Here is a 27,884-nt window from a genome sequence, read left to right as displayed (position 1 = left end):
CAGGTGTTGGGGTGGCACCTGCTGTCCCTCCTGCCTGATTCCCACCCTGCTGTGGGGGCCAGGAGAGAGAGCAGAGGGGCAGAGGGAAGGTCAGCAGCTGCTGGGTGTCACCGCTGGCTGTCCCGGGCACGTGGGACAGGCTGGGGTGGCCAAGCTGGGGAGCCTTGGCCAGCGCCGAGTTCTTGCCCTGTGCTCCTGCAGCGCCCGTGGTGGCACCGGGGGGGACGGGGGGAAGGTGGGGCAGAGCCCTGGGCAGCATCTCAGGTAACCAGGGCAGAGTCAGGCACTCCAAAAATGCCCAGCAGGCTCCACTCGCACAGGTTGGTGTCCCCTGCCATTTGTCACAGGTCAGAGTTACAGAACTGTGGGAAACCCTCAGCTGGATCCATGGGGATCATCCAAATCCTGCCTGGGAAAGGCCTCTCTCCGTAAGGACACCAAGAAAGGTCCCTCCACCCCCTCCCAACACAGCCCACTGCTGATTTAAACACAGCCCTTGGGAAGGGTCGCTCCTGCCTCCCCCTGCTCCCACCCCTTGGAGCCTGGACCATTCCCTGCCCTCTTGGAGCCTGGATCATTCCCTGCTCCTTTGGAATCTGGACCATTCCCTGTCCTCTTGGAACCTGGACCATTCTTTACTCCCTTGGAGCCTGGACCATTCCCTGCTCCCATCCCTCGGAACCTGGACCATTCCCTGCCCTCTTGGAACCTGGACCATTCCCTGCTCCTTTGAAGCCTGGATCATTCCCTGCTCCTTTGTAACCTGGACCATTCCCTGCTCCCATCCCTTGGATCCTGGACCATTCCCTGCTCCCCCCTCTTGGAATCTGGACCATTCCCTGCTCCCATCCATTGGAGCCTGGACCATTCCCTGCTCCTTTGTAACCTGGACCATTCCCTGCTTCCATCCATTGGAACCCGGACCATTCCCTGCTCCCTTGGAGCCTGGACCATTTTCTGCTCCCACCCCTTGGATCCTGGACCATTCCCTGCTCCCACCACCCCACCCCACGCCACATCCTGCCCCTCCTCCTCCTCGGATGCTGCGGGCACAACCCCTCTGTGCCCGGGGGGTTTTGTAGCTTTGCCTCCCGTGGCTCCCGTCCTCCTTTTTCCCTGCCAAGCCCCGTGCCCGGGCTGCTGGTGCTGAATGAGCCCGCGGGTGCCGGTACCAGGCGGCCGCAGCTGCTCCCGGCGGGCAGATGGCAGCTCCGGGCCACAGCTGCAGCAGCTGGGTGGCCACAAAGGCTCAGGAATCCTCGGAATGGCCGGGAGAGCGGGAGGGACCCAGCCGTGGCTCCAGGACGGGCACCAGGGAAAGCTCAGCTCAGACAGTCCGGCCTCGGCTTGGATGGGCAGGGTGGGATCAAGGCAGGGGTTGGCTGGCTGGTGGGTCATTCCCAGAAAAGTGAAGTTTTTCCTCGAGACAGGGAGAGGATTTGTCTTCTGACTCAAATTCTGGCCTGTCTGGTGCCGGTTCTTCTTGCCCTGTTCTACTCCAGGGGCAAAGACATGAAAATATTTCACCAGATTTAGGGACTGGGCTTTTGTTTCCAAACCATATCTGCCTTAGTGTCTCAGGATTCCAATCCATTAATTATTAATAACTGATTATCAATGATAAGTCACTAACGACTGCAGTGATTTTATTTCCAGTGGGGTTTGCCTCTTCCCACACTTTATTGGGAACAAACCTGGATGCACAACCTGGGGTGTTGATCCCACCTTCCCGCTCAGAGCCCACTCCAGGGGAGCAGCTGCCTCTGGAATTTGGCCCAGGAAATGAGGATTAACGAGCCAGTGACCTGCTCCAGCCCCTGGGCTCACACAGGATAGCAAATCCTGCTCCTGCCTTGCTCCGGGAGCTCATCCCATGGATCCAACTCCAATCCCGATGTGATGCCGCTTCCTTAAAAGATTTTTTTTCCCCTAAAAATCCTTTCTCCACGCTGAGGAGCAGCAGGGCTGCCCTGTGGCTGAAATGATCCCAAAAAGGCAGAGCCTGGAGCTGCTGAGCGAGGATGGAGTTGTGCAGGAGGAGGTTGGGATGAGGCCGAGACATTCCCGGGATGCGCTGGCACCGCGGCCACGCTGCCTCCGGGGATCTTCTGTCCCTGGATCTCCTTCATGAACAAAAGCTTTGGGAGAGTGGGAGGCTGGGCCAGACAGGGAATAAAGAGGGATCAGTGTCACGGAGCCCCCGAGCCAGGATCGGGCTCTTTTCCCCTGAAATCCAACTCCTCATTGCTCCTGCACCATGCTGGGAGTGCTCCATCCCCTCCCTGCCATCATCAGCTGGGAAAATCAGCTTTTCCGGGAGTTTTTACAGCTAAACCCAGCCTTTAATTCCTTGTTCTGTTCTCCTGTGCCTGTGGAAGAGCAGAGGCAGTGCCAGAGATGTGGCACATCCCTGCCCATCCTGCTGCATCCCAATCATGGAATATCCCAGAAGCCCAGAATGGTTTGGGTTGGGAGGGACCTTAAAACTCATCTTGTTCCATTCCCTGCCACAGGGACACCTTCCACCATCCCAGGCTGCTCCAAGCCCCATCCAACCCGCCCTTGAAAAGACTTCCAGGATCATTTTCCCAACCAGGGAATGATGATTCTCAAATTCAGGACCCCCATTCAGCCCTAAACCGTGGCGTGTCCCCACATTTGTCAGCGAACACCAGAATTTCCTCCTATATAAAGCTGGAAAAATACCCAGTCCGTGTTGTTCCATGCTCTGGAAGGAGCAATTATTCCTTTCCAAAGCCCAATGAAATCAAACCCGTTCCCATAATCACCTACTGGATTTTATCAGCGTGTTTGGGTTACGCTTTGCCCCTTTGGCTAATTCCTAATTGATTCTTTAATCCTGACAAGTTTTTTATTGCCTGATACAAGAGGGATTTAGCCCAGGAGCGGCAGGAAAGCCGTTCCCAAACCCTGGGAGACACAGGACACGGGGCAGGGATGACCTCATCCGAAGCCAGGGCTTTATTTGATAATCTATCAGTTATTTATTATTCTAAGTAACCACTTGCAGGTGCTGTGATTTCAGTGGAACTGTCCCAGCACCCGGCACACGCTGGGAAAAGCTCAGCCCTGTGCAATCCTACCCGGAGCTGCTACTGCACAGGGAGCGGGATCCAGCCCGTGCTGGGGAAAGGGGGCAACGTGGGCATGGGCATGGCAAAATCCGTGGAAAAGTGGGGCAAAATCCGTGGAAAAATGGGGCAAAATCCGTGGAAAATGGGGAAAAAAAATAAGTGGAAAAATGGGGCAAAATCTGTGGAAGAATGGGGCAAGATCCATGGAAAAATGGGGTAAAATCCATGGAAAAATTGGGGCAAAATACGTGGAAAATTGGGGCAAAATCTGTGGAAAATTGGGGCAAAATCAGTGGAAAAATAGGGCAAAATCCATGGAAAAATGGGACAGGAGCTTGCCCTGAGCACCACTGTACTGGAATGGTTTGGCTGGGAAGGGCACTTAAAGCTCACCCAGTTCCAAGCCCAACAGCCTCCACTATCCCAGGCTGCTCCAGCCTGGCCTGGGACACTTCCAGGGATGGGGCAGCTCCTCTGGAATCTGTGCCAGGGCCTCCCCACCCTCCCAGGGGGGGATTCCTTCCCAAAATCCCACCTAACCCTGGTGAGGAGGCAGAGCAGGATGGACGCCCCGATGCCACCGGGAGGGACACGCACGGTGTCCGGCTGGGACAGAGCTCACACGGGGACAATTCCAGAGCTCACACGGGGACAATTCCAGAGATCACACGGGGACAATTCCAGAGATCACACGGGGATAATTCCAGAGCTCACACGGGGACAATTCCAGAGATCACAGAGGGACAATTCCAGAGATCACACGGGGACAATTCCAGAGATCACACAGGGACAATTCCAGAGCTCACACGGGGACAATTCCAGAACTCACACAGGGACAATTCCAGAGCTCACACAGGGACAATTCCAGAGCTCACACAGGACAATTCCAGAGATCACACGGGGATAATTCCAGGGCTCACACGGGGACAATTCCAGAGCTCACACAGGACAATTCCAGAGCTCACACAGGGACAATTCCAGAGATCACACAGGACAATTCCAGAGCTCACACGGGGACAATTCCAGAGCTCACACGGGGACAATTCCAGAGATCACACAGGGACAATTCCAGAGATCACACAGGACAATTCCAGAGCTCACACAGGGACAATTCCAGAGATCACACAGGGACAATTCCAGAGATCACACAGGACAATTCCAGAGCTCACACAGGGACAATTCCAGAGCTCACACAGGACAATTCCAGAGCTCACACGGGGACAATTCCAGAGCTCACACAGGACAATTCCAGAACTCACAGAGGGACAATTCCAGAGATCACACGGGGACAATTCCAGAGCTCACACGGGGACAATTCCAGAGATCACACAGGACAATTCCAGAGATCACACAGGGACAATTCCAGAGCTCACACGGGGACAATTCCAGAGATCACACAGGGACAATTCCAGAACTCACACAGGGACAATTCCAGAGATCACAGAGGGACAATTCCAGAGCTCACACGGGGACAATTCCAGAGCTCACAGAGGGACAATTCCAGAGCTCACACAGGGACAATTCCAGAGATCACAGAGGGACAATTCCAGAGCTCACACAGGGACAATTCCAGAGCTCACAGAGGGACAATTCCAGAGCTCAGCTTCCCCCTCCTCACCTGCCGGCCTGGCAAATGTGAGCAAGCTGAGGATTTGGGGCTGTGACAAGGAACCAGGCCATGGATGTTCCCACAGAGCAGGCTGGCATCGCCCCTGTCCCTCCAGGGGCCAGCGCTGGGATCACGGCTGGCACCTGGAGGGCTCAGCCAGGCACATCCCTGTAAAATCCTGTGCAAATCCTGAATGTGCATTTGGGGGCCTGTTCTGGATGCCTCTCTGTTGGTTTTTTTTTTTTTTTTTTTTTTTTTTTTTTCCCTGCACAGCCCTGGGGAGAAGTGGGATGGACACCCCAGGGAGGTGCCAGGGACACCCCAGGGAGGTGCCAGCCCAAAGCCACCCCAGTGCCACAAAGCTGCCACTCCTGCACCAGCAGAGCTGGCAGGGGTGTCCCCCCCCACCCCAGCATTCCCAGTCCCGGGGGATGCTGCTCCCACTGGAGCCCCTGGGGCTGCTCCCGAGGCTGCAGCTGAGAGGAGGTGACAGAAATGAGCCCCTGAAGTGAGAGCACAGCAAGGGGCTTTCAGCATCAATGAATTCTGCATTCCCCTCCCAGACTCTGGACATGGAAATCCCCTGGGACTGGAGGCACTGAAGTGTTCTCCCAGCGAGGAAGGGGCTGGGCCCCAGGCAGAGCAGAGAAGGTGCCTTCCCAAATTATCTGCCCCTTGCTGTCTGCCCAAGCTCCTTCAACCAAGCAACACCCTCAGGAAAGCTGGAAAATGGGATTTTGAGTGGCAAGACCCCATTGTGGCTTCACTTTTAACCCCAAGTAGGGGGGGGAAATAAAAGCAGGGAGTTGGGAGAATCATTTTTTCATTAAAATCAAAATCGATCCATAATGAAAATAGACTTGGAATGGGAAAAGTTGAGGGCAAATGGAAGCTTTTAAAAATTCTTTTGACTGACAATAACCTGAAGACCCTCCAGGAACTCCAGCCTGGAATAATCAGATTAAATGGAAACTAATATACGATCCTGAAATTCATCCCATGCTGCTCTAAACTTGGAGCAGCTGGATAATTTTGCCTACAGGTTTGTGCCTCCTGCCCAGCAGTTCACACGGAATTGTTTGGCCAAACTTAATCTACCAGGAAGGGGAAAAAAAAAAAAAAAGTTTTCTTCCTTTCATATGTGTTAAAGCAAAGCCAGCTTTTCCAAGCAGCTGGGAGCAGGGAATGGATATGGCTGCAGGTATTTCCTATGGGAATTCCCAGCCTGGAGCTTGGCTGCTTTAAAATCAATAACTGATTTAGAAAAGATCCAGGAATAAGGAATTCTCTGGGTTGGTGCAGTGCAGGCGTTGGTGGGGGTAATTCCTGGGCATTCCTGCATGGACACAAACTCACCTCCAGCAGCTCCTCACCACCGACCCCTCCACAGGGGCCACATGCCCAAAACACAAACCAAATCCATGTTTTTAGAGGAATGCTTGCAAATGGAAGCTGTGTGGATCCAGGGAGGCCCTGGCACAGATTCCCAGAGCAGCTGGGGCTGCCCTGGATCCCTGGCAGTGCCCAAGGCCAGGCTGGGTTTTGGAACAACCTGGGACAGTGGGAGGTGTCCCTGCCATGGCAGGGCTGGGATGGGATGAGATTTCAGTCCTTTCCAGCCCCTCTGGGAATGTCTGGATGGCTCAAGCCAGCCTCCCACCGCCCCATCCCTTTACCATGGGATCATCCCTTCCTGCTGGTTCTCCCCGAATTACGCAAGCACAAATCATTTCCTCATTCCCCACGCCCAAGGGATGAGCTAAAACCCCTCTGTCCACTCACATTCACTTCCTGCTGCCCCCAGGAACAGACCTAGATGTGGGATTAAAAAAAAAAAAAAAAAAAAGGGAAAATTCCTTCTTTTTCTGGGGGGAGAGCAGCTGGGATGAGCTGGATCCGACCTCGCCACAGCCGGTGGCCAACGGGCAGAAATGCAAACCCAGCTGGGCTTGTGAGGGGACCTCGTGCTTCCAAAAGGCTGCAATCTTGGGAAAAAAGGGGGAAAAGTCACTTCTACCTCAGTTATACCAAGTGCAAATACTTGGGGTACCCCAAGGGTCAATGACTTCCATGTAGGAAAAGAAAATAAAATAAATGAAATGGATTATTTCTGATCTGGGAATGGCCCTGAGATGTCTCCAGCCATGGTGGAGCTGGAGCTGCTCAGGATGGACATGGGGTGACCACCTGGCCATGTCCTGCCTGTCTCAGCTCTGGAATTTCCTTGGACCTGACAGAGAACCAGGAGGGAGCGGGATTGGGATGAGCCAGGAAAACACAGCCCAGAGAAGGGCGTGATCCCAGGGGGCTCAGCCCACTGAGGGACCCAAACCCTGCCCTCCAGACCTTCTGCAGAAGGTGGTGGGAGCTCAGGGACATCAGAGCTGGCAGGAGCAGCTCCCAGATGGAGTTTTCCTCCCCACAGATTCCCGGTGCTGACTCGGGAATGCCGCAGCATTTTCCTTCCAGCGCTGAACTCCGGGATAAAAATCCTCTCCACAAAACCCTTCCCAGTGAGCAGATAACACAACGTGGTTCTGATTTCCTCCCACCTCGGAATAATTGTTCCTTTTCTCTTTTAAATTCTTGTCCCAGGGAAACGTTTCCAATGGAATCCCCTCCTGCCCCTTTGGATGGGTTTTATCTTCCAGGCACTGCTCCGGAGCAGAGCGGGGAGCTTGGATTGAAAAAAAAAAAAAAAAGGGAAAAAAAGAAAAAGCTTAACAAGCAGCAAACAGGAATGGGAATGCTGGTCTGGGATCCATTATCCCTGACCCAGAGGTTGGAAAGCAAAAGAAATTCATTAAATTGGGGAGGGGGAGGCCAGCGCTGTTGGGTGCCCAGTCCATGGGGGGTGCCCGGGGGTGTCACCCATCACCCATCACCTGTCACCTGTCACCTGTCACCCATCACCCATCCAGGGCTGCACCCACTGGAGAAGGAGCAGCTTGGAAGGGAAATCCAGTGAAACCGTGGGGGAGCCCTGAGCAAAGGCACCCTGGAACCCAGGGGAGAAGGGGAGGGAGAATTCTCCTCTCACAGCCCCGGATCGCCAGGACAGGGACAGACACTCGGACACCAAATTTTGGATTCTGCCCAAAACACAAATCAAGCCCAGGACTCACCTCATTCTTCACCTGCCACCCCATTCCCACAGGAGCTGCCTTATCCCTGGTGAGCCACATCAGGGCAGGCGCTGGGGCTCCTTCTTTTTTCCCCTTTTTAGCACTTCCAGGAAAAAAAAAAAACCCAGTGAAGCTCCTGCTGGTTATTCAAAGATTGTTTACTTTAATTCCTTTCCAGGAACACTCTCCCAGTGGTGCCCATTTGATATATGTGGTCAAAAAGGTGCAAAAAAAACATGGGAAAGGGCATTCCTGTGCCTGCATCCACAGCCCACACAACCCCAGAGATCCCTCCTGGTTTGTTTTCCCATTTTTGTTTCAAACCCACATTCAGCTGCTTTTGGCAACACCAACACCTCGCCCAAAACCAGTCGTGGTTACTTGCTTGCCCTTTTCCCAATTCCACAGGAATTCCTGAATGGAGCAGCCTGGCAAAAGAAATCAACCACTGAGGTGAGAAAAAGCAGCTCCCAGAGCAAGTGGGCAAATTGGCCGGGAATCTTCTGGAAAACAGGCGTGAACAAGGATATGGATAGAGGCAGGAGATGTTTGGAAGGGAGCTGCCCATTCTCCATCTTCCCAGCTGGTCCCTCTTGTCTCGGCCATCCTTTTCCCTCAGTCCTGCACGGGATAAGGCCAATTCCTGTCCTCAAAGAACTTCCTCAGGCCCTGCAGGTTGACGGGGGGGAAATAGGGGCCGATCCTTTTCCGGATCCACCACTTCCCATCGCTGGCGTGCTTCCCCCCGGGCTGGCTGAACTTGTACTTGAAGTGCTCCCCCCGGATCCACCTGTGGGAGACAAGAACAGCAGCTCAGGGCTTGGCATGACTTCTGGGAAGAGCCTTGGACCATGGTTTTATTCCCTTTGGACTGGTGTTTTGGAGTCTTTCTGGATGGAGAAATTAGCTTGAGGGTGCTCAGGGTGGCTCCACATCCCAGTACTCACTCCATCCATCCATGCATCCATCCATCATCTATCCATCCATTCATCCATCCATCCATCCATCCATCCATCCATCCATCCATCCATCATCCATCCATCCATCCATCCATCCATGCATCCATCATCCATCCATCCATCCATTCTCCATCCATCCATCCATCCATCCATCCATCCATCATCCATCCATCATCCATCCATCCATGCATCCATCATCCATCCATCCATCCATCCATCCATCCATCCATCCATCATCCATCCATCCATCCATCCATCCATGCATCCATCATCCATCCATCCATCCATTCTCCATCCATCCATCCATCCATCCATCCATCCATCCATCCATCATCCATCCATCCATCCATCCATCATCCATCCATCCATCCATCCATCCATGCATCCATCATCCATCCATCCATCCATCCATCCATCCATCCATGCATCCATCATCCATCCATCCATCCATCCATCCATGCATCCATCATCCATCCATCCATCCATCCATCCATCCATCCATCCATCATCCATCCATCCATCCATCCATCCATGCATCCATCATCCATCCATCCATCCATCCATGCATCCATCCATGCATCCATCCATCCATCCATCCATTCTCCATCCATCCATCCATCCATCCATCCATCATCCATCCATCCATCCATCCATGCATCCATCATCCATCCATCCATCCATCCATCCATCCATCCATCATCCATCCATCCATCCATCATCCATGCATCCATCATCCATCCATCCATCCATTCTCCATCCATCCATCCATCATCATCCATCCATCCATCCATCCATGCATCCATCATCCATCCATCCATCCATTCTCCATCCATCCATCCATCCATCCATCATCCATCCATCCATCCATCCATCCATGCATCCATCATCCATCCATCCATTCTCCATCCATCCATCCATCCATCCATCCATCATCCATCCATCCATCCATGCATCCATCCATCATCCATCCATCCATCCATCCATCCATCCATCCCTCATCCATCCATCCATCCATCCATCCATCATCCATCCATCCATCCATCCATCCATCATCCATCCATCCATCCATCCATCCATCCATCCATCTTTTATCCATCCATCCATCCATCCATCCGTCCATCCTTTATCCATCCATCCATCCATCCATCCTTGCATCCATTCTTTATCCATCCAGCCAACCACCCATCCCTTATCCATCCATCCATCTCCCATCCATCCATCATCCATCCATCCATCCATCCATCCATCCATCCATCCATCCATCCATCCATCCATCCCTGGGAAGGCTTTGGGAAGGCTTTGGGAAGCTCCCAAGCTGCTCTCGGTGCCATTTAGGAATCCAGCTGTGCCTCGGGAACGACGCACGAGCAGAGGAACTTTAACACCCCACACCTTTCCACAGCTAACTATGAAAGAATAATAATAAAAGCAGGAAAAATAAGATTTTTTTTTTTTCCTTTCTCAGAGCCTTCCTGGAGTGTTTCTGCCTGGGATATTTTGGAGCAGGGAGTCTGACTCCCCCAGCACCCCCTGCCCAGCCGGCGGCCGCCCCGTCAGCGCGCCTCTGAGCGCATCTGTTTTCCGGCTGCTCCGGGAGCTGACAGCAAAGGAGGTTTGAAAGCAGTGCAGAAAGAAACATTCATCAGTGTCAGGAAACACTCTGGGAGCTGCCCATGCCGCTGGATCCGGGGGGTTTGTCCCCCTTGATGTAGGACATGCTGACAAGGGCCGGAGCGGCGCCCGCGCCGCCTTCGCCGGGAGCATCGCCGGCGTCGCCGGGCGAGTCCATAAAATACCCACAAAATAAAACTGTCAAAGTCGTGTCAGTGCTCATTTAAACCTGCTCTGCTCCACTAGGAAAATACAGACCCTACTGCTGAGCAGGGCACCGCAGCTGTGGGATCCCTGGAGCGGCGGGAAGGTCCTTCCTGCTGCTAAAATAATTAGGGACGGCTCCGATGGATTTGCCATCAGCGCTCGGCTTTGGGGAGCAGGGCGGAGTGAGGGGCTGGGAGAAAGTGGCACCCAGTCCCAGGGTGGCTGCCAGCACAGCCCAACAGCCCTGCTCCACTCCTGCTGGCACCCAGGAGAGCACCACAGGAAGGATTCTCCTACAAAACCACGGGAATATGGGATGCCCAGGGAGGTTTGGAGTCCCCATCCCTGGAGGTGTCCAAGGAATTCCTGGACGTGGCACTCACAGCTCTGGGCTGGGGACAAGGTGGGCATCGGGCACAGGTGGGATGGGCTTAAGGTCTTTTCCAGCCTCATTGATCCTGGGATTCTGTGTTCATCACACCCATCATGTTTTCCAGAGCAGCTGTGGCTGCCCCTGGATCCCTGGAAGTGTCCCAGGCCCGGCTGGATGGGGCTTGGAGCACCCTGGGACAGTGGAAGGTGTCCCTGCCACGGCAGGGGTGGCACTGGATGGGCTTTAAGGTCCCTTCCATCCCAAACCATTCCATGATTCCATGACTCAATGACCTCCATCTTCCCCCCTCCTCTGAGGATGAAGGAAGATAAATGGGAAAAGGGGCCCTGAGTGGAATTTGGGGAGCACAAACCTGCATCTCACCCCCACAAACTCTGTCCTGCAGCTGCTGCCTTCACTCCAGCCTGCCCCATTCCTGCACTCCCTCTTTTCCCTGCTGTCTGAGGTTGGGAAAAGCCAAACAGGGGCTGCAGTGTTATTCCCACAGGGTTTCCTTTGCAGGAACATGAAATTCCTGTTAATAACTGGAGTGTTACTGAACAGCCTCGTCCCTGAGGGCCCAGGTAGCCACTCCAGGGTGACTGGAGTTTCCCAAGCTGTGCTGCCTGACTGCTTTCTGGAATTCCCCAAACATCTCCACCTCCAATCCCAGATCCACCTCCCAAAAACGCTTCAGAGGCTGATTTGATGGCAGCCTCCTGCTCCCAGCGTCCCTCCACCTGCCACTCTGATGCTCTGGGGTTTTTCCTTCACTGAGTGGCTGCAGAGCACTTCCCAAGCTGGACCCATCTCCATATATTCCCAAAATAAGTGTGACAAAGGTGGAAAACCTGGAAGCCAGGAGGGAATATTTCCTTGCCAGGCTCAGGATGTAAAAGCTGCAGTGTTTAATACCCACTGGAGCCCCTCATTTCAGGGCTCACAGAGTTTACAAGCTCTGCCAGTGTTTATAACCTGCCTGGGTGCCTCAATCCTGGAATTATGGGGTTTTCCAGCTCCTCCAGTGCTGCTCCTGCTCCCTCTTCCCGGGATTCAGGGAGGGAAGGTGCTACAAACTCCCATCCTTCCAGGGTTCACAGAGCTTGTGCAGTTTTGGGGCTTCCACAAAGATCTCCTGGCAGCTGGAAGGGATCCACAGGCCTTGCAGACTGAGCCTGCAGGAGATTCCTGCTCTGGAGAAAAAAGCAACAGCCTCTGGAAGGTCAGGAAGGAGCTGCCTGACCTCACCAGGATGTCCCAGGTACTCAGAGAAGGATGAGAAGGATGTGTGGGGCAGAGGAAGGGTGGGGAAGGACCATCCCAGCCACCAGCAGCTTCCTGGGATTTATGGAGCAAACTCAGGCTGGCAGCTCCTCCCGGCTCCCTGGCACCAGCTCCCTTTAAAAAATGGTTTTAAACTGAAATATTTCGTTGGGATATTGGGAAGGAATTCCTCCCTGTGAGGGTGGGGAGGCCCTGGCACACATTCTCAGAGAAGCTGTGGCTGCTCCATCCTGGAAGTGCCCAAGGGCAGCTTGGATGGGGCCTGGTGGAGGATGGGACTGGATGGCATTCCAAGAACTCTTCCAGGAGATGGAAAACCCTCTCTGCTGTGAGGAAAAGGGGACAAAAGGATCCTTTGGGCAACCTCTGCTGCAACAGCGGTGCCAGGAGAGCGACGGCACTGACAGAGAGGAGGGAGGACTGAGCCACCCCAAGGACCCTTCTGCCACCACCCTTCAGGGCATCCCCACCGGGCCCTGGCCTCGGGGAGAGGCCAGAAAAGCTAAAAATAATCGGCATTATTTCTTAAATCAACGTTTTGCCCTCAGCAGATGCCCGGCAGCAGCTGCCCCGCAGCGCCTTCGGGAGCCGCTCGTATATCAGCCCCTCCTGACATCTCCCAACTGGACGTGTTAGAAATTAGCAGCAATATTGGAGTTGTTGGGATGGAGGCCTAAATCTCCCAGACAGCTGTAATTAGTTCCAGAGGGTGCAGCTGTCTCCCTGCAACAGCTGAGGGGTTCCAGGGAAAAAAAAACCAGTGGTGGTTTCTGTTAGAATTAATGGCCTGCCAAGGCGAGGAGGGGTGGGAGAGGGAAAGAAAGCAAGCAAAACGTGGGGTTTTTGGGTTGTTGGGGATTTTTTGGAGGTGTTTTATCTCGAGGTTCCCTGCTCTGTTGTAAATCAGGTGGTGGGAAGCCCAAATTCATCAAGGTAACATTGCTCCAGCATCGCTGTTCTTGCCCTGTTGGTGGGAGGGAGCAATAAATTAATTAATCTTGGCCTAAATTGAGGGAATCAGGGCAGTTTTTCAGTGCTGCTGATTCTGAGGCTCCTGCAAGGTCTGGTCCCACAGAGCTGGAGCATCCCAAGGGCAGCTGATCCTCAAAATGCCCTTGGGAAGTGGCACAGTGGGGTTTTTCCTCTCTGGATGGGTTGGGAAGGGTGGGACAACACCAAGGGCAGAGCAAACTGGGTGTGTGTGGGGAAAAAACCTGGTTCCAGATGGATCCAAGGCTGGAATTCACCCTGCCAAGGAAGAGAGATCCCATGGCCACCAGATTTCCCAGCCTGGGGCAAGTCCTGCCAGCTTGGGATGAGCTCTGCCTTCCCTGAAATGCTGAGGGTTTTTTCCACCAAAGAAAACCCCTTAAACTTCCCTTCAGGACAGTGGAATTTAATTCTGGTAATAGCTGAGGGATTCTTTTCCACCTAATCCCAGTGAGGCCTGGATTTTCCTGGAATTCCCACTCCCTGCCTGCTCTCAGCACTGCTCCAGAGTCACCTCTGTCCCTCTGGGGAGGGTCCAAACCCCAAAGTGGCTTTTACAAAGTGCAAATACGACCAAGCTCTTCCCATGGCTTGGGCTGACTCCACAGATCCCAGCCCAGGCATCAAGTCCAGTCACTTTTAAATGGGAAATAATGAAATAAAATCCCATAAAAGAGGATCCCAAATGCCCCACTGCCCTGTGTTCCAAAGCATCCAAAGGGAAGCTCCCTCACAAGCACCACCACTACAAATCCAGCTCTTCACACCCATGGTGGGGCTTTTCCAACAAAGTGCTGCTTTAATTGGAATAAAAATCCTGAAGTGACCATGATTTAATATCAGAGACACCAAGCAGACCCAAAAACCTGGAGGATTTTTTTCCCCTCCTGTGGGCTAAATCTGATTTTTGTTTCCTTTGATTGTTGCAGCCTTTTCCATGGTGTGTTCAACACTTCTTAATTTCTCAGCCCAAGCCCTCCCGTTCAGATTTATGAGGGCTGGGCTTTTATGAACTATCCCCTGCCCCAGAATATTTGGGAAATCCACATTCCCCAAACATCACCAGCCTCGAGCTCCAAGCTTCCCACTCAGCCAGGCCCTCAACAATGCCCTCATTTTTAATCAGTCACCTGTTTCTCATTTGAAGTTTATCACACTTGAAAAAATACTATAATTTCTTGAGTTGTAAAGAGCCCTCCAAACTTTGGTCTCCGAAATTTCATTTCGAAGGCATTAACTCATTCTGAAAGTCCCTTGGCTATTTGAGGTGTAGAGTTTCCATTAACAGAACAAACTCCGTGGAGGATGGAGTGCAAGGTTCTTATGGAAAACAGTCCCTTCCCCTAATTATTTAGTCTAGCAGGGAATGAAAATAATTAAGTCTCAAAATTCCCTTTGGAATGGAGGGGGGGGGGGAATAATGGTAGGAAAATTAGGAGTTTTTTTCCACCCAGCTACTGTGGTGGGAATTGAAGGGATCCCTAAGGTTGGCAGCAAACTTCCCCCTCAATCTGGATAAAAGTCCAGGATCGTGGAATGACAGGATCAGGGATGGTTTGGGATGGAAGGGAGGTTAAAAATCATCCAGTTCCATCCCCTGCCATGGGCACCAGGCCACAGAGGGCAGGGTTATGGGATATTGGGAAGGAATTCCTGGCTGGGAGGGTGGGCAGGCCCTGGCACAGATTCCCAGAGCAGCTGTGGCTGCCCCTGGATCCCTGGAGGTGCCCAAGGCCAGGCTGGACAGGGCTTGGAGCAGCCTGGGACAGTGGGAAGATGTTGGGGATGGAACTGGATGAGCTTTAAGATCCTTCCCTACCCAAACCATTCCAGGATTTAGGGGTTTTTACCATCTTGGGGTTTACAAAGCACCTCAGAGGAAACATTTTGGTAAAAGTGGGAAGTTTTCTGTGCCCCAGCTGGAGAAGGAGTCTCTCTCCTCAGAAGGTCTGGGGGATGCAGTGCCCTAAAGCTGGAAAACATCCCTGGGATCCGAGGGGAATTGCATTCCACACAGAGCTCTGGGCCTGCATCCCTGTTTGCAGTGCATCCTCAGAGCCCCAAATGGAAAACATTAGCAGCAGCATAACATGACTTGAGTTGATCCAAAATGCCCCAAAAAAATGTTTTCTCAGCTAAAAATAACTCCATCAACAAAACAGACGCTTTTGGGACAAAATTCCTTTTGTATAAAACCTCGGAGTTTTCCTCTTGTGCCTTTCCCTGGCTGATGTTGGCTTTGTCTCTTCCTTGAAAACACAAACAATTCCAAGACGAGTGTCCACAAACTCAGTAATTCCTGCAGGGCTGTTTTCTCTTTGAAACACCTCAGGAGGTCCATGGAAATGGTGGGGTTTGAGCTGAGCTCACAAAGAGAACGTGGCAAAAAAACCCCAAAGCTGAGGGGCAGGAAACCACAGCAGGAGGGGCCATTCCTGGCCAGGAGCAGCAGCACCGAGCCCTTCATGGATCTGCTGGGAATGGGCTCATCCCAAGGGTCCCTGTGGCACCTCCAGGGGGGGAATCGAGGTGCTGGCAGCACTCTGGTGTCCATCAAAGCCACCCTAAATCCCACCCTAAAGCCCACCTGGGTCCCATCAAACACAAACCCCAACAGGAACCAGGATGGGAACGAGGTGGAGCTTCCAGCTCCCTTGGGATAACTCCAGGCTTACCTTGGGGGGTCTCTGCCTGCAAAGGGGTTTGTGGCCAGCAGGGACAAGGTCTCCTCCTCCTGGGCCAGCAGCTTCCCAGCCAGGTGGATGATCCATTCGTTCTGCTCGTAGGTCTTGGGGGAGGAAGGAGAAATGGACACGTTAGGAACTGCCGGGCTTTTTCCTGGGATTAAAGATTTCTGGCCTTGGGGAGAGGTTTTGGCAGGTCTGGGTGGAAAATGGTGGATTTCCCAGAGTTTCAACACATGTCCCAGGGGATACTTGAGGTCCAGACAGAGACTGGCACCCTCAGGGAAGAGGGAGAGCTTGCCTGGGTTTGTCTCATCTCATCTGCCAATTCTGCCCCCAGATATTTGATTTAAATCATTTATTTAGCAGCAAACCCCACAGGGGAGCCATAACAGCACATTTTCTATGGAAAACCCATCCATCCTTCTAATCCAGATTGCTTTACCCTGGGAAAAGGGTTTGGGTTGGTTCCCTCGTGTTATCCAAAGGAAAACAGAAGAAAGGGGCTTCTCTATTCCCCGTTCCTGACTCCTCTTTATTTCCTGCTGTGTGATCCATCCTCTTTAAATTCCCTCCTCATGGAACCCCTTCTGGAGCAGCGCAGTGGCAGTTTGACTCTGAATTCAGGTAATCCTGAGGAAGCAGGGATTTGGCCTGGATGATCCTCATGGATCCCTTCCAGCTCGAGATATTCCCTGATTCTGTGATTTCCCTCTTGCTCTCTGCTCTTCTTCAGCCTCCCTAAAAGCATGTCCCCACGGTGACTTCCTGAGATTTCTCCTTTTTTTTTTTTTTTTTTCCCTGCTTTTTCCTCGGTGGATTTTTGAGTGCAAGCAGTAGGGGACACTGTGGGAAAGGGAAAGCCAGGAGCTGTACCTGCAGGGCTCTCAGCAAAGCACAGCCCCGAGGCAAAGCTGCTCGCAGAGCTCCCCTCCCGGCCCGCTTTGTTATTCCCGTCGCCAGGGGAAACGGGAGAGAAACCATGGAAAACACCAAGGCCCATCGCTGCAGCTCTGCCTCGCAGGGTTTCTCACCCCAGCTCATCAGGATTTAGAGGAAAACCACAGTGATTTCAGCCAGAAAGCCTCTCAGGATGATGACTCTCCCCCTCCTGCTCCTTCCATCTGCTCTTGTCCAGCAGGGATGGGTGATGGAGGCAGGGATGCTCCCCACCAGCCCCTCCACCAACCCCCGGTGCCACCTCCTGGCACGGAGGGTCCTCAGGGGAGGGACAGGGGACACCGTGAGAGCGAGGCCACGGTGGTCCTGACACAACAGGAGGCACGGTGAGCCCGGGCAGCAGGAGCCTGGCATCGTGTGGGATGTGCCACGCACCGACCTCACCCACGCCCCAGGGAGAGCTGGCACTGTCCCCATCCCTGCCCGAGGCCTGGCTGTGTCCCCACGGGTCACTCGCTCCGAGTCTCCGTGTCCCTCAACAGCTCTGGGATGCTGGAGGGGCTCAGGTGGGATTTGGGAAGGTGCTGCCACCCTGGGAATCCCTTGGGATCCCTTGGGGATCTCCCAAAAGGCGCCACAGCAGGGATCAAACACCACAAGTGACACCCTCAGCATCGTGAGGCTCCCTGGCTCTGGATGATGTTAAACACCGTTTCCAGGAGAGCCTGGGAGATTTGGGAGCTCCTGTGTGAAAGCTGGGAAGCAGCAGGAGGATGGAAACAGGAATCACCAGAGTCCCCGAGCTGCAGCTCGGCGGAGGCCCCCAAACCTTGCAAGCCTGACTGAGAACCGGGAGGCTCCAGGAAGGTGGGATCGGCTCCCGTGCTCTCCAAATTGTTAATTAGCAGCTCCGTGCACACCAGAGTTGGACTTCTGGTCTGTAAAGTGTTTTTCTTGTAAAATTTACAACATGTCTGGCCCCAGTGAAGTCTGCGGTGAGAAATTTCCAGGCGGGGCGGCCCCCGCCCCCCTCCCCGGGCTGTGCTAAGGACCCTGCTTAACTCATTACTCTGGAAAGTGACACCGTGCAAAAGGGGGGGGGAAAGAAAGAGTCCAGGAGATCCGGGCTGCACCCAGGGAAGCACCACTCCAAGGGGTTCCTCTGTCTGTGGATCCAGCTCTGGACTGGATCTGCACGGTCAGCATGGAGGGATCTGAGCGTGCAACGCAGAGCCTGAACCATCCAGGGGGTTGATTACAGGAGAAAAAAGAATCCAGGATAGATGCACGCGTTGCTGGGAGGTGGGCTGGCCTGTTTTGGGGTCAGTTTTAGGGTTTGGATCTTCAATAAGCACAAGAAGCAGCTGGGAGTGATCCTGCACAGCGATGGAACCCTGGGCTCCATCTCCATCATCTCCATCTCCATCATCTCCATCTCCATCATCTCCAGACATGGACCACGACTCCCTCAGCTGCTCCTGCCCTCCCCGGACCCACACAGAGCCTGGGCTGCATCCATACTGGGATAACTGGGGAAGCAGTGACTGCACAGCCACTGCAGGGAGCACCACCCCTGTGTGACACTGCTGGGGAGGTGCAGCCCCCCCCCCAGGGGAGGAACACACGTCCCTTGCACATCTTTGGAGAGTTTTCATTCTGTTTTAGCACAGAAAGCAACTCAGGGACCTAAAGGCACAAAAACCCCCCATGGCCAACCCCAGTGCACAGGCAGCACAGCTGAGCTGAGGGGTCCCAAAGTAACACAGCCCTGAAGCCAAAGCCTTTGCTGTTCATGGATCCATGGAAATGTGAGGGGCAGCTCTCCAGCCAGAGCATCCTCAGCTGCCCCTACAGCTGGGACCAGCACCCAGAACTCCAAAACTCCTATTTCAGGTACAACAGAGGGGACTAACAAAGAACTTTTTTGCTAAGACCCTCCAAGCTTTGAATTCCTGATGGGTTTCAGTCCCATGCAGAGCTCAGGCAGACACTTCCCCCCACCTTTCCATGCCAGTCTCACCCCAAATGCCACTTTGGGATTGGGCTTTGCTCCTTCTCCCAGCCACAGGTGAGGAGCTGAGCATCACTGCTCACCTCCCCAGCAGCGCTGCCCTGGGACTTCCCTGCAGCTGTTGGCACTCCCTGACCTCCCCACTCCGACACTTTTCCAGGGAATAAACACGGTGTTCTCACCTTGAACACATTCACTCATGTCCAGGAGAATTTAATAACTGTACAGAGCTGAAACCCACAGCTCTGCTAAGGCAGGCACCAGAGCAGAGCAGCCACAGTAGCAACCAAACTGCTGATAACAAAGTCAAGGGAACATTATCATCCCAAAAAAACCCCCAAAAACGCCCCCGGCGCTACAGGGAACGTGTTCCCAACTGAAATAATAATAATAAGGAGGCTTTTCCTTGAGCTTTAATTGGTCATTTAATGAAAAAGGGCTGGGGATTAGTGTGGTGTTTTATGGAATCTCGGGGCTGGCACGGGCACAGGAGGAGGTCAGGATGAGATGCACATGTGGGAACAGCTGGAAACTTGGCACGGGAGCCTGGGGTTATTATTTCACGTGGTTGGGAGCCCTGAGTGGTTTCAGGTCGGAGTCAGTGGCTGCCAGAGGGGCAGGGCAGGTTCCATTTCCCCTGTTATGGTGTGAGGGGCTGTTTCTGTGTCACAGCTGAGCCACCGTGGATGTGACACGGGAATTCCAGCATGGAATTCCACCATCCTGGGCATTCTCACCCCATATCCACTCTGCTGTAGTTCAGCACCTTCAGCATTGCTGCTTAGGGAGTGTGAGCCACCAGGAGGAATAATCCCTGTCCCACAGGAAGGAGGCCACAGTTAATGGCACCCTTTGTTGTTTTATGGAATTCCAGCTCACCACCACTTGTTACCATCCTGCTGTCCAAGGAAGGTCCATCTATCACCTCCAAAAACCCCAGGGAATCCTGGAATGGCTCGGATTGGAAGGGACCCTAAAACCCATCCAGTGCCCCCCCTGCCATGGGGAGACACCTTCCACTGCCCCAGGGTGCTCCAAGCCCCATCCAGCCTGGCCTGGGACACTGCCAGGGACCCAGGGGCAGCCACAGCTTCTCTGGGAATTCTATTCCAGCCCCTTCCCACCCTCACAGGGAAGAATTTTTTCCCAATTTCACCCCTTTTTTCCTGTGGGTTTCCCAAAGCCATGTCTCCAGCCCAATGTGCATTACTCACTAAAAGCCATCCCTCAACCCATCCCATCAGAAAATCCTTGGGAAAGCAGCTGCTCCCTGAAGGAGGCAGGAATAAAAAGCTGCATGAGAGAGCAGAGCAAGACTTTGGGAATCAGCTCCTGGATCCCACCTATCCAGGGAAAGGCCACACCTGGCACAGCTCCTGTGTCACCTCTGGCTTGGGGAAGAAAAGTCCCTTTGTTCCAGAGCGGGGTCTGGGCAGGGCCACTGGACAGGAATCATTCCCTAAGCCAAGGTCTCCCTCTGGACTGCTCCACGACAGGAGATCGGGCTGCTTTGGCATCCTGGGCACTTCCCTGGCACTGCTCCTGCTGGAGGTGAGGCTGCCTGGGAGCCAGCCTGGAATTCTGCATGGCCACAGGGAGACAACGATCCCAGGGCAGGGAGGAAAGCAAAGCTCCCCTGGGCACAGGGAGCAGAGTGCTGCAGTGGGACACGGAGTGATCCCAGGGCAGGGAGGGAAGCAAAGCTCCCCTGGGCACAGGGAGCAGAGTGCTGCAGTGGGACACGGAGTGATCCCAGGGCAGGGAGGAAAGCAAAGCTTCCCTGGGCACAGGGAGCAGAGTGCTGCAGTGGGACACGGAGTGATCCCAGGGCAGGGAGGAAAGCAAAGCTCCCCTGGGCACAGGGAGCAGAGTGCTGCAGTGGGACACGGAGCGAGCTCAGCCTGTGCTGCACAGGGGAAGGGAGGAACTGGAGAAGGCTGAGCTGGGTGCAGGGAGCACTGAGGCTTGGTGACGACACCCACACCTCCTCCCCCGGGCAGATTTTCCCTCTAAGCACCTTCTGGCTGCAAGGCTGAGATAACAGGAGGCTCAAATCAAATATTTGACAAGAATTTGAACCTGCCTTCTCTAGAAATGGGGTTACTTCTCCTCAGCTCTTCCAGCTCATGCATAACCTGAAGTTCCCAGCACTCCCTGTTACCACCCAGAGCACTCTGTTACCACTCAGAGCACCAACCCTGCTGCTGGAGGCTCTCTCTGCTCTTAGGAAAGCAGCTGAAGATTATAAATAAATATCCTCATCTCTGGAAAACACACACTGCATCCCAGAGCATCCCAAGCTCTGCTCCACGGTGGGTTTTACATCCACAGACTTTTTTGGAGCAGCTTCAAGGAACAATCCAACAAACACTGGGCTTTAAATCCACCCTGAGGGCAGCAGTATTTTGTTATTTTGGAGCAGTTATTCTTTGATAAGAACCAAGAGGGTGCCTTTGAGTTGGCCATGCAGCCCCCAAACAGAATAAATACCCTTCATGCCACAATAAGGAAGGGAAAAGCCTTTCCCTTGGATTTTTCCTTTTCCACTGGTGGACAACAAACCTTTGGGGCAATAAACATCCAACTTTTGTAGAATCCACAACATCCCAGCAGCAGCAGAACTGACCAACTCAAAGCCCCAAAAGTATGAGCAGTATTTTGTTTTCTGCTTGTTATTGATCAGTGATGCTGAATCCAGGAATTGGAATTATTTTTGTGCCAGCCCAGCTCAGTGTGGGGCTATTCCTGGAATTCCACCATAAACCAGAAGTCAAATAATTACAGGAGGGTTGGCATCAGCAGCTGGAGCACAGATAAGCCTTTAACAATAAACCAGGATGTTTCTCCACTCACACATGGAAGTGTCAAGGGGAGGAAAAGTTATTCCTAATGCTTAACCTCAATTTTGTGGGATTAAATCATATTCTGCCATTTCAGCCTTCTCTGAGGGTGGGCAGGCCCTGGAATAGAATTCCCAGAGAAGCTGTGGCTGCCCCTGGATCCCTGGAAGTGCCCAAGGCCAGGTTGGAGGCAACTTCCCAGTGAATCCTGCAGCCAATCCAGGCTGGGAAGTTCCTCGGGGATCCCGGGGTCGTTTGTCAGGTGCTGATGAGGTGCAAAGAGGAGCCTGTCAGGAGCAGCACAAGGGATGGGAAATATCCTTCCCTCAAGTCCGGGGCTTTTCCACAGCCTGTCAGAGCTGGGAATGTCAGCCCTGGCCACTGCCAGGGAGGTGCAGACAGCCCCGGAGCAATGGGAGAGTGGTGCCAGAGAAACATCCCAGAACTTCTGGAAACAAATTAAATCTAATCCAGAGGCTGAACTTGCTCGGGTTTATGGACTCTGTAAACTCCCACACGGGTTTTGCACAACTCCTCTGGCTTCACGAGCTCCTCCTGGGCTTTCAGCTCCTGCTTCTCCTCCTTTCTGCTGCTCTGGGGGGCTCAAGGTCTAAGCAACACGCAGGGATTTCTCTGGCTGTGCAGGACCAGCAGCCCAGGGAGGCAGCTGGCAGCAGATCTGCAGCTCTCAGTGCTCCAGCCGAGCCGTGGCCATTCCAAACGGGATTTATTTCCATGCTTAAGCAGGTATTTACATGCCTGAGCATCCCAGCTCACTGCCCTGCCCGGGCAACTCGCCTTCCCACAAGAGTTACCCCCATTCCCACTGTTCTCCACAGCAATTATCCCCATTCTCACTGCTTTCCACAAGAGTTATCCCCATTCCCACTGTTCTCCACAAGAGTTATCCCCATTCCCACTGTTCTCCACAACAATTATCCCCATTCCCACTGTTCTCTACAACTTAAACCCATTCCCACTGTTCTCCCTGTTCTCCACAAGTTATCCCCATTCCCACTGTTCTCCCTGTTCTCCACAAGTTATCCCCATTCCCACTGTTCTCCACAACAATTATCTCCATTCCCACTGTTCTCCACAACAATTATCCCCATTCCCACTGTTCTCCACAACAATTATCCCCATTCCCACTGTTCTCCACAACAATTATCTCCATTCCCACTGTTCTCCACAACTATTATCCCCATTCCCACCATTTTCCACCAGTTATCCCCATTCCCACTGCTTTCCACAAGAGTTACACCCATTCCCACTTTGCAGAGGTTTTTTTTTTTTCTCCTTTTGTTAACAGATCACCTAAGCAGGATCTGGACTTGCTCCGTGGAGATTTCTGTGTGTGCTGAGGGGCTGTGGGAAGTCCCAGGGGCAGGAGGGGAATGTGGGAATGCTGCAGTGGGAGGTGACAGATCCACCCCACGGGAGGGATGCACCTCCTCCTGCCACAGCAAAGACACCTTCAACACTAATTGCTGCTAATTAGCTGCTGTGGACACACCTCGGGAGACCAACTCTGCAACAGGTGAATGGGAACACTTGTGGGGAGCTTTCAGTGAATTCAACACTAAAAATAATGGATGAAACACTAATAATGATGAAATAAACACTAATAATAGTGAATTACACACTAATAAGAATGAATTAAACACTACAAATCATGAATTAAACACTAATAATACTGAATTTAACAATAAGCATGCAGAGGCTGAGTTATTTCCTCTTCCTCCTCCCAGGTACACCAGCACCCCTCGGCACAGCCCACACTCTGCACAGCAGGACCTGTGTCCCATCCTTCATCTTTTAACCTGAGATCCCTTTTATTTGAAACCTTCAGGACGTTTCTGCCCTGGGCAGAGCCTTTTTCACACCTCAGACACAACCTCAGCCTGGGGGAGCTGATTTCCCCCCACTCAGAGCTCTCCCAAAGCACAGCCTGACTTCAACCCCGAGCTCCCACCCATCCCCTGCACCTTTCCCTAATTCCAGGCACTGCTCCTGGCTGGAGTTTGGACCTTGGCTGTGGTTTTCCTGAGGGATAAGCAGCCCTAATGCAGATTAAATGAAATTCCAGCACACACAAACCAGCGGGGTAAATATCAAACCATGGCCTGATGTCAGGGCCCAGGAATCCCAAAGGCTCTGGAATGAAAACACCACAGGGACAGCAAACCCAGGCAGAGGGTAGAAGATATTCCAGGAGAGGATGCAGGGACAAAGAGAAAAGCCTGGGATACTCTGAGATGGGTTTTCCTTATGCCACTGCTGTCAGTCAGTTTTGGAAAACCCAGCCCAATGTCATGTGGGTAAGATTTGCAAAATAAGCTAAACAAGAATTAACGCTCAGTTTCCCCCCCTTATTTAATTTCTGGCTGTCACCTGTTTGCTGATATCATGTGGGGACAGTATTTGGAGGGACCAATGTCCATGTGTGGGCAGGTGGGGAATGGGAGCTGCTGTCCCCAAAAGGGATTCTTGGTATTGCTAAGAAACCCTTAAAAAAAACCTCACATAAAATTGCCAAGAGTTTCATTACAGTAGCACAGTCCTTTAGGAACACAACCTTTGTTCTCGCTTTTTTTTTTTTTTTTTTAAACATAATTAACTCAGCCACTGCTTCCAACATTCCCCTGTGATCCCAACACGTAGTAAATCCATGTAATTGGTTTTTCCTGGTCAAGGAAGGCCCAGGCTTTCAGAGGCACCTACCTGGAAGGCAGCAAACCACATGAGCCAGTCGAGGCGATAGTGGTAGGGGGAGATGAGGCACGGCCTCCTCCTCAAGTCCCCGGGCTTGCACTTGAACTCAAACTCCTCCCAGACTGCTGTGGGGTCCTTGGGATCCAGGCTGGATGTTCCCTGAAGGATGACTTCTGTCCTCTCCTTGGTGATGCTGTGGGGCACAGCAGGATGTTGTTATTTGGCTCAAATCGTGGAAAATCATAAAAACGCAGAAAGGTTTGGGTGGGAAAAGCCAATCCAGTTCCAACCCCAACACCTTCCACTATCCCAAAGTGCTCCAAGCCCATCCCACCTGGCCTTGGATGCTTGCAGGGATCCAGGGGCAGCCACAGCTTCTCTGGGAATCTGTGCCAGGAAGGAAGGAGAAGGATTTCTCCCCATGTCTCAGCTAAAAGCTCTGGTTCATGAGAGCCCACTGGAGGCACAGCTGGACCCTGACATCCAGAGAACCTCTGGATCCTGAGAATTTCTCCAGCAGCAAAGTCAAATTCCATGCCCCTCCTTTTACCACCTGCAGCTGTCCCAGCCCCAGGGACGGCTGGGATCCATAAAGATGATTCCTACAGGACAGGTGGGTCTGTGGATCCGAGCAGCTCACGTGGCTCAGCTGCAATCCCAGCACGGAGCAGTGGGAATGGCAAACTGCAGGCCATGGAAACAGCACCCTGGAGTCCTGGCTGAGCTGCCAGAGACACCCACCTGCACCAGGAGCTGCTTTCCATATCGAGCACGGAGCTACAGAAACCTGCCTGGCAAAGCTCTCCAGCTACAACACCCTTTGGATTTTTTTTCTACTTTGATTTTGCCTCCTCCAGCCCAAGAAACTGAAAAATTGGGAACACACAACCTCTACCTTCTGCCCTGATGGCTCCCAGGGAGAGATGCTCCTGACCTAAGGAATGCTGAGCATCTCCTCTTATAATTGTTCCCTCCATTGAGGAGATCTGTGGATTCTCCAGCCAAGTTCCATTTTATCCCCTGGGCTGAGCTCTGAGCCGTGGCCAGCTGCCCAGGGCTCAGGAACACCCTGTAAATCAGGGACACCAAATTACCCATAAAAGTGTGCTCCTACTGTGTGATCCCAAACCTGTCAGCTTTCACATCGTCCCAGATTCATTATAAGCTGCAATCCTCTTTTTATTGGTTTACATAGGCTGGAATTACCAACATATTACAGCAGCATTTCAGCACATGCTCTGTAGGGTCTGGTAACTGCTGAAACAGAAACCAAGGACTGGAGAAGAAAAAGGACAACAACCCAAAGAAAACAATCTCCTGGAGCTTCACCACTCCAGCCTTCCAAGAGGTTTGGGGCTTATTTCTTTCTCTCTCAAAAAAAAAAAAAAAAGAGGAAAATTTGGCATTTTCCACAAGTGTTGATGTTTTTAATATTTTTTTTCTATTTTTTTCCTGTCCACAGAAATTTCTGCTATTTGAAGAACTGAGGAAAAGATTCGATTCATTTGATGTGTCCTCAGCATCTCCAGTGCTTGTGATGGGACTCGTTCCTCCCTTTCACTGGGGAGGCCAGACCTTTAACAGCCCAACTGCTTCACCTTCTGCAAAATAGATTTATATTTATATTTATATTTATATTTATATTTATATTTATATTTATATTTATATTTATATTTCTTTATTTACAGCTGGCTTCTCCTCTGGACCTTGGCCAGAGCCCATCCCAGAGCTCTGGAGAACATCCATGGTCACCACGAGCATGGTGGTGGCAAAGCCTGCAGAGAATCCCAGCCCTGCTGCTGTCCCTGCAACAACCTGATGGTGCAGCCCTGCTTTTCATCATTTTCCCAGCTGGAGGAGGCTGGGAGGGACAGCACATGAGAGGGGTTATGCTGAGCCCAGCCATGGCTCACCTAGGCTTTAATCTCCAAAAAACCCAGATTTGGATGCTTAAAGCCCAGCCCAGACCAGTCTGGTTCCAAACACAGCTGGAGATGCTTCCCTTGCCCATCCCACCTTGCAGCCCTGAGTGGGATTTCCTGGGCTGCTGCTGGCCCTGTCCTCTCAAATCTTCTTTTTTTGAGGCCATTTGTACTTTGGTCTCCACAGTTTCCTGGAGCAACGAATTTCCCAAGCCACTCATTGGAAAAATCTGCTACCAGGAGCTGCTGTGGATGTTTCCAGGAGGGAGAGCAAAGGAGTGCAGGGGAAGAGAAGCTCACCAGAAATAAAGAGGGTTGGAGATGGTGAAGATATCCTGGATGAACTCTCCTATGGATATTTTCATCTCCTATGGATATTTTCATCTTGCTCTTACATTTGCTATGTCGATGGAATGAGCTGACTCATAAACAGCTCAGAGAAAATAAATTCAGTGGGAAAGAAACCTGCTCCTTTTCTCCTCATTTCTCACAGACAGATAATCCATAAATTGTAACTTAGTGGGAAAGAAACCTGTTCCTTTCCCCCGTTATTTCTCATAGACAGATAATCCATAAATTGTAACTTAGTGGGAAAGAAACCTGTTCCTTTCCCCCGTTATTTCTCATAGACAGATAATCCATAAATTGTAACTTAGTGGGAAAGGAGCCTGCCCCTTTTCTCCATTCTCTCTCATAAACAGATGACATATCATACATTGTATTTCACAGGGAAAGAAACCTGCTCCTTTTCTCCATCCCTTCCATATTCCAGGTCTGCTGGAAGGATTTCTCTTTAGGTTTAAGGCCCACAGAAGGTCTGGCTCAGGAATACCCTGGAGGGAGCTCTGGGATGTGCCACTGAAGGCCCAAAGGTACCTCCCAAAGGCTCCGTAGGTGTTGACGATCCTGAGGGGGTTGAAGGAGGTGTTCATGACCTGTCTGGAGCTGAGCAGGTTCAGCACCACCGGGATGCTCAGGTAGGTGATGAGGAGGCCCAAGGAGATGTTCAGCACTCTGCGGACACAGGAGCCTGTGGGGGACACAAAACCAGAGCAGAGGGAGGTGATTTCACTGCTCTGCTCCCATCCCCATTCCTGCTGAGTCTTTGCTTCTTTTCTGCCAGGGCCAGGATTAAATGTGTGAGATGGTATTTCTTGTTCAGACTCAGATGTTTGTCAGTGCTTATCCATGTCACAGTCTCACAAACCCTGAGTTCTGCAGCACTTCACTCCAACAAACTAAAAATGGAGCCTGTCTCTCTCTCTACAAGGCTTTTTAAGGATAAACTGTGCAATTAAGAAATGACACCTGAATTATTTTCACTTTTAACCCAATACCCAACCACCCGTGCCCGCAATGGGGACTTTTTATCCAATTACACAAAACCACCCAAACCCATGGGGGAGAAGGGGAAGAAGAAGGACCAGCCTCTGCCTTAAAACCTCCATCTTGCTTTATATATATTACTACATTCTAAAACCTTAAACTCTAAGTTTCCCACCCTGTGATATCACACCCTTCTACTCAAACTCCACACCCACAATCCCAGTTCTATCAATTTT

At 52.2% G+C, this 27,884-nt stretch overlaps 1 protein-coding gene across 4 annotated transcripts in view; it reads right to left on the bottom strand.

Annotated features, from left to right (window-relative positions):
- Positions 1 to 7,968: 7,968 nt before the first annotated feature.
- LMF1 (lipase maturation factor 1) overlaps positions 7,969 to 27,884 on the bottom strand; it is a 155,779-nt gene continuing 135,863 nt past the window's right edge. For all 4 annotated transcript variants that reach the window (XM_053957615.1, XM_053957613.1, XM_053957612.1 and 1 more), the window contains 4 exons: positions 27,199 to 27,352; positions 24,410 to 24,593; positions 15,929 to 16,041; positions 7,969 to 8,619 (listed from right to left, as the gene is read on the bottom strand). In XM_053957615.1, the coding sequence (XP_053813590.1) occupies positions 8,445 to 8,619; positions 15,929 to 16,041; positions 24,410 to 24,593; positions 27,199 to 27,352 (626 nt within the window). In that variant the 3' untranslated portion in view covers positions 7,969 to 8,444. The remainder of the gene's footprint in view (positions 8,620 to 15,928; positions 16,042 to 24,409; positions 24,594 to 27,198; positions 27,353 to 27,884) is intronic.

This window comes from Vidua chalybeata, chromosome 16, assembly GCF_026979565.1.
Source record: "Vidua chalybeata isolate OUT-0048 chromosome 16, bVidCha1 merged haplotype, whole genome shotgun sequence".
Taxonomy (NCBI): domain Eukaryota; kingdom Metazoa; phylum Chordata; class Aves; order Passeriformes; family Viduidae; genus Vidua; species Vidua chalybeata.
Note: the sequence above shows the minus strand (reverse complement) of the source record. Positions and strands in the feature narration are given on the sequence as shown.